The sequence below is a fragment of the Artemia sp. Qi Xiang Cuo genome, chromosome 13 (genome assembly GCF_049724085.1).
Source record: "Artemia sp. Qi Xiang Cuo chromosome 13, ASM4972408v1, whole genome shotgun sequence".
Classification (NCBI taxonomy): Eukaryota; Metazoa; Arthropoda; class Branchiopoda; order Anostraca; family Artemiidae; genus Artemia; species Artemia sp. Qi Xiang Cuo.
The window spans coordinates 24,803,135-24,816,464 of NC_142806.1; the positions used below are offsets into that span (position 1 = coordinate 24,803,135).

Consider the following 13,330-nt stretch of genomic DNA (forward strand, 5'->3'; position numbering starts at 1 on the left):
TTAATTTAATAACAAATCCCAAGTTTTCATTCAAAATCTATCGGAGCCAACCAAAACCATGCTTTAATTGTAGAAATAGCCAACACAGATAGTCCGAGAGAGTGAGAGGCAAATCTTGTATAAGCCCTTTTTAGGATGGTATAAAATGATGTCATTTCACTTGTTGATAGACAAATCTATCATCACCTTATGCCCGCTCAAAGCCCCGCCCATGGGCATCTGATAAAAAATTACAAGATAACTATTTTGATCACATCGGTTTTTTGGCTCATTCCAGAAGATTTTTTTGGGGGAACACCAAAAATTTGAAATAAAAAAAAAACAAATGTGCAACTTTCAGCGATCTAAATCAGTAATTTCCAAGAAAAAAAAAATTCTTGGGGAAAATGCTTCAGCATCAAAGTCTCTTTATTAGTCACAGACCAAAATCTGACGCAAGTCAAACCACTTCTTGGAGGGGGATCAGCTCGGGAGAAGGATTTTGCTAGTCTTCGCCGTCAAAAAACAGGAGTGCGCAAGTGCATTTATTTTTCAAAAAAAAAGAAGTGCGCACCTGTATTTATTTTTCGTAGCTCATGCAATTTATAAACATTCATACCATTAGCGTCTCTAATAACAGGCGAAGAGAGCACCAAAGACTTTTCTCACCTCCTAAGAAGATAAAACTATACCAAAAGCATATTCAAATAAAAAATTTGACACTTCTCTGTCAATTTTTTTTTAGAATCTTTACCACTCCTTAGATTTTTTTTTATTTGACTCCCCCCCCCCCGCCCCGATAAAATAACTTACACGTGCCATCCTCAGGGTTGGTAAAGTCTATTAAAGTTAAGATACGAGCGTCATATCTATGTTCATACATTTCGGAAAAAGCTATCTGTAATTGCAATCTACCCTACGAAAGCCAAAGAGAGGCCCTTAATGAAACACTAAATCGCGTGCCCTTTCTAATAGCAATCTAAAGAAAAAGGAGATAGATTACCAAGAATAGCTTCTTCTCTTAAGGTATGCATCACTTCAAACCTTTTCGGAGCCTTCAAAATGAAGGAAACAGAGTAACATAGAGCATTTATGTATACCCTTAAACGAGGTTCATTATCAAAGTGGGACTTGTAAAGCTAAGAAGAATTTGCATTAAATGGAGAGGGAAACATTTTGTTAGAACATCCCTGTTTTATTAAAGGAAACTTGGAAAGTTCTCCGTCATTTACTACTAAAGTTAGCTGTAGCATTTCCAATGGGGCATTCAAAAGGGACCAAAAGGGACCTTTAGTATAACTGCTACCGTGAATGTCTGAAATCTGGTTAATGTCGACATTCATCGGTGAATACCCAAAATTCCCTTTTCTCTACTTCGATACAATTAGCTTTCTAAGTTAGATTTTTCAATCTTATGCAGCCTATGATGGTTAAAAGTTAAAGTTAGATTAGGTTTTGCTAGTTTTGGTTAGGTAAAGTTAAATTTGTTTATAAATATCAGAAGTGGGTTAAAAACCTAACCTAAGCTAACCAAGCCTAACCTAACCAGACCTAATCTTGCCTAACCTGACACCATCAAACCTTGCATTAAACTAAAAAAGTTTATTGGCAACGCTGACTAAATCCAAGGGAAATAAAGGCATTTCAGACCTTTGCCGGTGACTGTCGACATTCACGAATCTCGAACATTTACGGTAACATAACCATCAATAGATCTTAGCAAGAGCAAGACCATGTTACGTTTCCTAATGAGAACCTGACTGTATAAGGGACGGGAATAGGAAAGCCTTTAGAATTCTAACTGCTGTGAAAAGTACCTTAATTAAGGTAGTCCGCTAATCGGCTTATCAAACTATGACTGTTTTTGGGATTTCTTTCGAACATACAGATAGAGAGATAGAGAGAAATCACGTAGATAGAGAGAGATCAGGTTCTGTCGAAAGGACTGAAATTTTCGATAGCCCCTTCGATAGTGAAATTATCGCGAACACAGAGGGGGCATTTCATGACTCTCGTGTGGAGATTGGAGAGATTGCTGAGGTTAGAGCACATTTGGTTGAAACTTTGTTGGATTCTCCTTCTGTTAATAATCCAAATTAAAAAAATTTAGTAAAAATGAACACTTGGTTTTACACACGCTACATAAAGATCATTCCAGGATTATTACGAAAGCCGATAAAGGCAATACTGTTGTTGTATTAGATTCAGATGATTACGACAAAAAAGTCAGAGAAGTTTTAAATGATTCTAACACATATGAACAATAAGTTACCGATCCTACAGAAAATTTGTCCAGGAAGTCCGAAAAGAGCTTTCTTATCTAAAAGGAAAAGGTGAAATCACAGATCAATTGTACAAAAGGTTTTACCCAAGCGGCTGCACATCTCCTCGCTTTTATGGTCTTCCAAAAATTCATAAGCCCACTAATCCACTCCGACCTATTGTTTCTTCTTTTAATTCTCCTACAACAAAAATAGGGAAATTCTTATCAGTTGTATTTCACCCACTAATTCAGGCTCTAAAACCTATTTTAAAAATCCCACTGATTTCGTTTCCAATGTAAAGCAAGTTTCGGTTAAATCAAATACAAGAATTGGCAGTTTTGATACGGATTCAGTGTATACCAATTGTGATCCTCAAAAGGCCGAACTGATTTTGGAGCATAAACTTAATCCTAACCCATCTATATCAGAAAAATCTACTCTTCCGAATCAGACACTTTTTTCACTTACAGCCCTTTGTAACAGAAATTCTTTTTACTTCCATTATAGAGGCATTTTTTATAGACAAAAATATGGGCTTTCCATGGGTGACCTCCTTTCTCCAATACAGGCTGATATCTTCATGGAAGACCTTGAAGAAAGAGCTATTTTGCAATGTTTTTGTAAACCTGAATTTTGGGTTCATTTTAAAAATTTTTTTTTTTTTTTTGTGGGAGCATGGTGATGAGTCTCTGGGCTCTTTTCTTCACTTGCTCAACTCCTTGGGTCCAAAACTTAAATTTACTCAGGAATCAGAGGTAGAGAGGCGTCTTCCTTTCTTAGATGTTCTGGGGCACCAAAATGATACATGTTTCGAGTTTTCTGTCTATAGAAAACCTACACATAATGACCGTTACTTAAATTATTCCTCTAATCATTATCCTGCTGTGAAAAGAGGAGTTGCCACTTCTATAGTTGATAGAACATTGAAAGTTTGTTCAACACGCTTCTTCGATTTAGAGCTCAACCACCTTAGAGATATTTTATTTGGGAATGGTTATCCAATTAGTTAATAAATTCTGTAATTGCAAAACGCATTAAAACTACTACTACTGCTAACAACTCACCGCAGCACCTAGTCGCCTGAGGCCAACACAGCTACGCACGCTCCTCCTCCATCCAAATCAATTCAAAGCCTCCCTTTTTACGCCCACCCATAAAGTTTCCATTTCCTTTAAATCTTTCTTTATGACGTCCTCCCACCCCTGACGAGGACAACCTGCTTTCCGTTTAGCCCTAGACAGTTGGCCGAATAGAACAATCTTCGGCAATCTGTCATCATTCATCAGCACAACGTGACCTAGCCACACCAACCTCTCCTTCATTATACCCCTAGAGAGCGGTATTGAACCACATTTTTCGTATAGCTTATTGTTAGAAATACGGTCAGTCAGCCGGGTACCCAGAAAAATCCTTATTCCCCTAGAAAACTCAAGTAAATCTTCATCTGCTTTTTGAAGCGCCCATGCTTCAGAGCCATATCGAACCACTGTCATCACTGTAGCTTCTAATATCCTAATCTTGGTTTGCAGACTTATCTTCCTATTCTCCCAAACTTTTTTTAACTGTGAAAAAACACCCTGAGCCTTGGCTATTCTACTTTTGACAAATTCACTGCTCCAACCATCTTTACTAATAATACTACCAAGGTAAGTGAAGCTGTCTTTTTAACATTAATTTTCAAACCTATTCTAGCACCCTGAACTCCCAAAACCACTAAAAATTCATTCATTTTGCTCACACTTTCATCTACGATTCTTAAATCATCAACATAATCTAAGTCCAGAAGACTGTTTCCTCCCCATTTGACTCCATGGTCTCCCATTGCCTTTCTTGTGCTCCTTAAGACAAAGTCCATCAAAATGATCCATATAAAGCGGGATAGAATACAACCATGCTTAAATCCTGATTTAATACAAAACTAGCTGCTAACCTCATTTCCTACCTTAACCGCAGCAGTGTTATTCTCGTACATAGCACTAATCACTTTAATGTATTTGTCTGGTATACCATACAAGGACAAAACCTTTACAAAGCTCTTCTATCAACAGAATCAAACACTTGCTCGTAATCTATAAAACTGAGGACCAAAGGTGATTGAAAACTCAGGCACCTCTCAATTATTAACCTAAGCGTGAAAATTTGGTCGACACATCCTCTACCTTTTCTAAAACCGCATGTTCTTCTCTTAAAACTTTGTCTACGGCATCTCTCAGTCTAAAGGTATCATACTAAGTTATTTACTACCTAAAGAGACCAGACAAATCCCTCGATAATTACCACACTCACTTTTATCATCTTTCTTATAAAGTGGCTTAATTAACGTTTTCATAAAATCGTTAGGTACTTCCCCTTTTTCAAAAATCAAATTCATAATCTTCAGTAACTTATTTCTAACCTCAGAGCCACCATATTTAAGAAACTTATTTACCACCCTATCAGCACCTGGAGCCTTACTACTTTTTAGTGCTTTTAGTACTGTCGCTAATTCCTCCTCACAAAACAAATCTTTCTTCACATTCAAGGTATCACAAACTTTTTCATTTTCCTCTATATCTCTTCCTTCAACTCTATCTCGGTAAAGAAAATTCTAAAAATGTTCGACCCATCTCTCTTTAGTTGTTTCCTTATTACTAATTGCGGCCCCATTCCTATCTTTAACTTGGCCAAGTCCTTATTGACTACTCCCTCTCAATTTGTTAACATGCCGGCACAATATTTTACTATTATGCCGTGTAGCTGCATCTTCCAGATCCTCGGCAATTTTATCAATGGCCTCTACTTCACACCTCCTTAGTTCATATTTTAATGCTTTCTCCACTTTCTTTACGTTCCTTTTGTTTTCATATGATCTAACACTAAGGTAATTCTTGTACAAGTCCTTTCTATCAAACATAAAGCTTTCTCACTAACATTCTTAGCTGCAGTTCTAGCTTTCTTCCCTAAGACACCTTCAGCTGCTTCACAAATTATTTTTCTAAAATTATTCCAACCATCTTCCACATTATTAAATTTTAAACTCTCAAGTTTAGTATTCAACTGTTCCTGGAAAGTTTCTCTCAAATTCTTATCCTGGAGTCTACCAACATCATATTTTCCGGGAGGTAGTTACCCTTCCGATATTTCAGCTTTAAATTAACCCTTGACACTACTAGATGGTGATCTTTACTCTTAATATCAATAACGGCACTCCTATATACCCCAGTACTTTGTATTGATCCTGCCAGTCTTCGGTTTACAACAACATAATCAATAAGGTTTGCTGTCTTACAATCACGTGAATACCATTTTAACTTATGAACCATTTTATGACCAAACACCGTATTGGTTATAACTAGATTGTTATAGCTACAAAATTGCAAAAGTCTGTGTCCATTGCTGTTTTCCTCGGTTTTCTTTTCCTACACCAAATTTGCCTAGGCTAGGGGTACCATCTATTCCTATTTCTACCAAGCTGGGCGTTAAAATCTCCAAGTAAAAACATCATATTTCTACCTGGTACCCTGTCTATTTGCTTCTGTAACTGTAGTAACTGTAAGTAAAATTCATCTGAGTCATTAGTATCTCCGTCAGTCGGTTCTACAGGGGCATATACTACTATAACTGATACCCTGAGCTTTTTAGTCATAAAATGAGCAATTACTATTCTATTATTAATACCTTCCCAGCCTAAACAAGACTTAGCAGCTTCCTTATTCATCATGTGCCCTACTCCCTGTCTATGTACCCAATCCTTCCTGCTTGATTAAACAAATTCAGTGTCACCTAATCTCATACTTCATACCCCTCGGGTATGATATTCCAAAACTTCTAATAAATCCAGTTCGAATTATCTAAATATGTCAGTCTAAATATTGATACAATAGTTCTTTTTTAACGTCGTAACATTCCAAGTTCCAATTTTCAGGTTCTTTAAATGATTGAAATGATTTTCGCCTCAGGAAAAGCAATGATCCCGGATACCAGTACAGGACGGGGATCACATATCTTCTCAAGTCTACACCAAAGTGCTTAAGCCGGCTTAGAACCGGACAGCAAGAAGTCCCTGGGACCTAATGGGGGCTTTGTGTAATCCTGGGCCCATCTTGGTCACAACATGGTTTTCAGCACTTGGCGATGCTCTTCTATCAATAAGAGTTGAAATCCTGCAGAGACAGTATTAAGCTTATTACCTCCGACTCATTATATATTCATGCCTACAAATATGATGCTACTACGGGGATGCAGTCTATAATAGATAAATTATCTAGGAAGAGGTTTTCCAGCCTGAAAACGCCCATCAAAACGAACCAAGCCCAGAAGAATTACCCATTAGTCAGAATCCCGTGCGAATGCTGTGTCGTTTAAACGCATAATAACCGCATTAAAGGGTTATCAGATAGTTACACGGAAAACACAAATCAAAGGGAAAATTCTGTTTATCTTGGTCTCCCATATGTTAAAGTCGGTTTCAGATCATATTTCATAAAATCTAAGAAAAAATAACATTTACACTTACTATAGACCCAGAAAAACCATCAGGTCCCAAATTTATCAAGGTAAAGACCCTATTCCGATAGGTGAAAACTCCGGTGTCTACAGAATTCCTTGTTCGTGTAGTCTTTGGTACATCGGAAGAACTGATCAGCGACTCACGGATAGATTAACTCAGCACTCTAGTTCAATTAATAATACACTTAAAAAGCGGAAAAAATAGAAAACTTTGACTCTGCCGTTGCAGAGCACTTTTTTGAAAATCCAGACCATACTATTTTGTTTAATCAAGCCAGCCTAATTTCGCAAGACAAAGGTATTGTCCAGCACTAAAGAGAATATGTTGAAATTTATAAATACCAACATTTAGGTCTAGCTTTAAACAGAGATTCAGGTGGTTTGAGAATAAAAGAATTATATTTTGGTTTACTCAAAAGAGAAGCCAATACTTTAGTAATCCCTGAAATAAACCTTGAACCACTTTCCCAGTCATATAATCAAACACGTGAGCAACCCCTTGGGTATCAAAGGGTGTCTGCAAGAAATGCAATAATTAAAATCCGAAATCAGATGACATAGTTCTCCAACTTATTTAATTGCTGGTTCTCTTTGTTTTTGAGTGAATGAATTGTTTTCTTTTATTTTATTTCTCAGTTGTTCGCTAGTATCCGTCGATGGTAGTTCATAATTTTTTTGGATTTTATGCAAATCGCGGATATTGGCGAATGACTCGTTTTTATGGTTGTTAGGTATTTGGTTTTAATTCTTATATTTTTTGGCTTTCATTGAATTTTATTAATCTTTTAAGTTTTTTTTTTGTTCTTTTCACATTGATTTTCCGCGTTTGTTTGTTTGTTTTTTTTTCTTCGGCACTTTCCTTGGATACATTATTTCGTTTCGCACTGAAAAAGAGAGGCGTTTGTCCTCTCGAAATATTCGCGTTGTTGTGTTTTTTCAGTATTTTAATTTTGCCTTTAAAAACCCCATTTTTGCTCGTTTTTCTTTCTTTATGGTATTAATTTTTCAACATAAGATGACAATTTTTGTACCGCTCCATAGCAGATATTCAGCTTTATCCATACATGAGATTACATTTTTGAAATTTGCTTCAGTTTTTGTTGTTTTTTAAATTGAAAATATGTTAGAAAAGTGATAAAATAAAAATATTTTCCTCTTTTTTTTACAAGTTTAGATGATTATTTAGGGAAGTATCAATAATACAATAACTCTGCCTTGGTGGATAGACACTAATCAGTTCATTTATACAAGTGTATTTTTGTTCAAACTCAAGTTATGAAGTCCACAAAGTCCAAGGTCCAATGTTTCACAGGGAGTGTAACATTAAGTATAGCAATATAGATTCGGTTAAGTAAATAATTTGAAAGGTAAAGCGGAAATTCGTGGATCAACGTAAGTAAAGGAAAAATGCTACTTCTTCTAATAAGAATACTTGTTTATTCAGTACATGTGTGAACAATCAGAAAAAAAGAACTTTTTTCTGCTTGTTAGGGTGAATCGTAAGTTCTTGCGTAAGAACCAGAACAAAAGAAAAGGTGATTTTGCCACAATTTATAGTAGCTAAAGTAACAATGCTCGGGGGATTAAGGGAAAATTATCATTGGTAAATTAAAAAAGATCTATATGTAAATTAAGGTAGATGTGCAATAGAAAAAAAGATTAAGGCAAAAATCGTCAGAGTGCGGTCACCTAAAGGTATTTCAACAAAAAGATTCCTTGTAAAGATGTGGCTGAATATTCTGGAAAATGCTGTTGAAAGCATACCACCCCCAAAGTTTTGTCTCTCAAGGAGTGGCGACCTTTGAGACACACATAGCCAGGAGGCTGACACGGCTCTGCAGAGTGGTAGAATCAGGAGGTTTTATCCACCAATATACATTGGTGGATAAAGCTTCCTGATTTTAAGTTTGATCCTGATTCTTAGTTTGTCGTTGGGAGGATTCCAAAAACACGGAAGAAGATAAGACCAGCGTTCGTAGGCAATGTCAGGCCAATCCTAATCGACAATACTTTACGACATCGCCAAGCCTATCCCAATCATAATCGACAATACTTTACGACATCGCCGAGCCGATCCCAATCATAATCGACAATACTTTACGACATCGCCGAGCCGATCCCAATCATAATCGACAATACTTTACGACATCGCCAAGCCAATCCCGATCATAATCGACAATACTTTACGACATCACCAAGCCGATCCCAATCATAATAGACAAAACCTTCAATAAAAACCTTCTGAAGTCATTCGGCAGAATCTATCAGCACCGGGGGAGCTTACACTTGATTCTATTAACAGTTGAACTGGAAGACTTTAACCATGAAGGGTATAGAGTAGCTGGCTTAGTTTCCACTGATACTCCATAAGTAGAAAGCTGCAGAACGATTCTCATGAGAACACAAGGGCTGGCTAGACTAGGAAAGCGAATCAAAACTGTTAAGTGTTACTGGCCAGTATTTTTTCTAGCCTCAAAATTAAATTATTGTACTCGTGGCCCTTAAAATAACCTACAAATTTCACTGTTTTCTTTATTTTGTAAATCAATGACTTCATGAAATAAGCAGTATTTTTGAAAACCTTGCAGCACCATTATTGACATCCAATTAATAATGCCTGTTGACACACACAAATTGAATAGGATAAAGGCAAATTTCCAAGTAACTTGCTTTTTCAGTCAATATTTACAATAACTCTTACCAGAAAGTTGTATTAGGTTTTTGACTGGCAATTTTTTTACCCTAAGCCATGGGTATACTACGTTAACTGTAATAAGAGCATGAGTTGAATTCCCTTTAAGTAAATCAGCATGAGTTATGGTCCTGGTAGAAGCATTATCCTGGCACAAGGCAATTTTTTCGAATAAAATAACCTTTATGATCCTCTATACTATCGATTGGAACATTCTAAGAGACTTACTTTTTTGTATTTTGGACAATATCCATGTAGTCAAAGGATCGAGCATAAAATCCATCACTTGTCAACGACCCCCAGAAATTAGACCACGCTTTGTACGGACGAATCATCATTGGTGCAACTATCGGTCTAGAAATTAATAAATCAGCACATTAGAATTCATGACAACTGGAACTCCACGCTTACAAACAGACTAATTTTTACCTAAATAATAAGAAAGAGGGATTAAGACAGAAAAAAAAAACAACTTAATTATCTAACAGTTAGGTTAACTACTCTGATGCTGAAGAAGCAACCACTATTTAGAACACTATTCTTATGTGTTGGCTTGTGCTTTCTTTGTTTCATCAAATTGGATATGCAGTCAAAACCTTTGGGGCGAGGGAGGCGTGGCAAAGGCTTAAAGGCTAACACCCTCATTTTCACAATTTTGTACAGAAACTATCAAAACTAGAGCCTCATGTCTTCTCTCTCTCGCTCCCTATCTCTCTCTCTCTCTCTCTCTCTCTCTCTCTCTCTCTCTCTCTCTCTCTCTCTCTCTCTCTCTCTCTCTCTCTCTCTCTCTCTCTCTCTCTCTCTCTCTCTCTCTCTCTCTCTCTCTCTCTCTCTCTCTCTCTCTCTCTCTCTCTCTCTCTCTCTCTCTCTCTCTCTCTCTCTCTCTCTCTCTCTCTCTCTCTCTCTCTCTCTCTCTCTCTCTCTCTCTCTCTCATTGTGTAAAACTTAAAAGTTATGCCTTAACAATAGCAAGAACATTGTATTTCAAAACTATTAAGCCCTACATAAGAAAATACATACGAACATAGCTAAACCACTAAATTCGAATTTATTACAGAAAGTAGATTAATTAAGCTATACCCCTAACTGACAATATAATAAATTTGACCTTTTTATAACTTAACTAAACATTAATACATAGCTAGGAAAAGTTGATAACAATACGATCATAACACATAGAACCAAACCAAATAGACTAAAGTACGAACGCAAGGTAGCACAAGGTATTTTGCCATCTTTTGTGGCTTTCAAACCATATATAAAGAAAAGAAATGTACATATTTTACTAAAGAAATTACTAAAATCAAATACACTACAGGATATGGGATAGGATAAAGATCTTCAAGAAGCATTGCTAGCCCACAGGGCGTCCAATCGACGCTTCAGTTGCTGGGTCTTTTTAGAGGGACAAGTAATAAGCCTGTCAACCAAATATACTACAGAAACTTGATTAAATAAACTAGACATAGAACTGACAGAAGAATCAATACACCCTTTTCATGATGCCACTAAATGCTGCTTTATAACTAGGATAAGTTGATCTCAATAATGTTAAGGTCAATAATAAGCACGAGTTAGAGAGAAACAGACAATGTTCTTTCTATCCTTTTTATGACAACTTGCTGTCCTTTTTATTGGCTTAAATTAATTTACAAGAGCCAATCAGGATTTTTTTACTAGCTGGAAGTTTGACATAACAACAACAGAGGGTAAAAAAAAACCGGGTTATATGGCTTCCTTTTTGGAAACCCATAAGCAACAGTGTGATTGGCTTACAAAATGCGATCGGCTTACGCCACGAATATAAACCACAGGAATTAAAGCACACTTTATAACGCACCCTCTCTTTCTCTGTTAGCACAAACGCTAGATGGCAGAAGTTTTTTTTCCTTAGCAGCAGTTTATTAGAATTGGTTGTCTTTTCAGTTTGAAGGGTATGTACTCCATATAGTTGGAAAACATCCAATATTGCTTCAGTAATTGCAAATTGGCCACAAGGATAACTTTATAAAAATAAGACGCTATCGAAATGAACTTTTTTGTTTCCATCCAAAGCTATCTTCAGTCAATAACAGAGCCTGTTTGACAAGTGATGTCTAAACAAAGAAAGTTGAGAAGTAGACAATCAATCTGCTCTTAAGGGGGGAAAATACAATAAAGGAACTTTTAAGGAAAAAAAATATCGATATGACATTTTATGTCGCTCCAACTTGGATGCTATTTTTTATACAAAGGAATATTACAGGAAAGGTGTTTGACTGACACGAGAGAGGCTTTGGTATTTCTATAACATAAATATCCCATAAATTTATTTATAAGCACAGTACTTCTGGGTATTAGCCAAAGCCCCCCCCTCAAAAAAAAAATAATTGCTTTGTGCATGGTTGCTGGGTCTACTATCCAAAATCTTAATAACAAGTTAAACAATACCAAGCTAAAATGAATAAATTCTGCAAAAAGACAAACAATGTTTTAATAAAATATTATTATTTTGATCTTGGACGTTTCGTTTCCATTTTTCAGTCTTGTCTTGAATGTGGCAAAGGAAAAGAGAATTGCCTTCATATTCCTCCTTTTCACCTTCTTCCTTCTTCTTTCTCCATATTCACTTTGATTCCTCCTTTTTTTTCTTTTGATTATTACACACATCAGTCTGCACACAAGTAGAAGGGGAGGTGCTACTCCGACGCGACACCCCTGCTGCCACCTATAACTTTTTTTACATAGTTCATGGATGGTTATGTGTCTTGGTCGATTTATTTGATGTTGTTCATGGATGTTTTTATGGTCTTTGTCAGTGAGTGTGAAAAAACAGGAACTTTGTCACTTTCATGTCTGTTTTCATGGATGGTTATGTGTGTTGGTCGATTTATTTGATGTTTTTATGGATGGTTATGTGTGTTGATCAATTTATTTGATGTTTTTATGGATTTTGTCAGTGAGAATGGAAAAACAGGAACTTTGTCACTCCCTTCTTGTTGTTGTTCGATGCAGATGTTATGAGTTTCCGGGAAACAGTATTTGTTGTTGTTGTTCGATGTAAATGTTATGAGTTTCCGAGAAACAGTTAGATCATGTGTTTCCTTCTCAGCCAATCAGAGGACTTTGTTTACATAACAATTTGACCTTGAGATTTCGTATATAACGGGCATGCAATGTGATTCAATTATCAGAAAGTATTGTGACACAATGGATAGAACAATTGACATAATTGATGAGCTTGAAGCCTTGACACCCACAGTTTACCATGTAAGTGAATTTTTATTATCAAACAAATTTTCCATGGTCACCCTCTAGTATATTTAAGTAAGTACCCCCCCCCCACAAACCATACAGTCTTTATACTCAATGCAAAACGTAAATATATTCCTTTACCCTCACCCCCCCCCCCCCCAAACCATACAATCTTTATGCTCAATGCAAAACGTAAATATATTCTTTTACCCTCAACCCCTACCCCATTGTCTTACAATCCCAAATTCTCGCAAAAAGCAATAATTTTTCGATAAATTCCTTCCCTCTATATTTCCAGCTCAATCCCCCCCCCCACAAACCATACAAACGTTATACTCAATGCAAAATGTAAATAAATTATTTTATCATCAAAAAATAACCACCCCAAAAAGAAATACCTTTTAGATAAATTTATTATTTATGTAAGCCCATCAACTTCTGTATATCTCTTAGCTATTAAGCCGCTTTTTGACATAAGCTCTCCACACAAGCATATAATTACTTTGTCACCCCTCTTCCGGTGTGTTCACGGTATCGGTCTAGCCCAAAGGGTTTGTTCTTCATGTAAAATTAAAACAGTTTTAAGAAATAATATTTGATGCAATATTTTGGATAAGTGAAATGGATTATTTTCAAATTAAGTCTAACAATGTATTTGTGACATTATGTAAAA

At 36.2% G+C, this 13,330-nt stretch overlaps 1 protein-coding gene across 5 annotated transcripts in view; it reads right to left on the reverse strand.

Annotated features, from left to right (window-relative positions):
- The window catches only part of Plod (procollagen lysyl hydroxylase), a 264,942-nt gene that overhangs the window by 134,124 nt on the left and 117,488 nt on the right, over nucleotides 1-13,330 (reverse strand). For all 5 annotated transcript variants that reach the window (XM_089098842.1, XM_089098841.1, XM_089098840.1 and 2 more), the window contains exon 10: nucleotides 9,652-9,777. In XM_089098842.1, coding sequence (XP_088954968.1) covers nucleotides 9,652-9,777 — 126 coding nt within the window. The remainder of the gene's footprint in view (nucleotides 1-9,651; nucleotides 9,778-13,330) is intronic.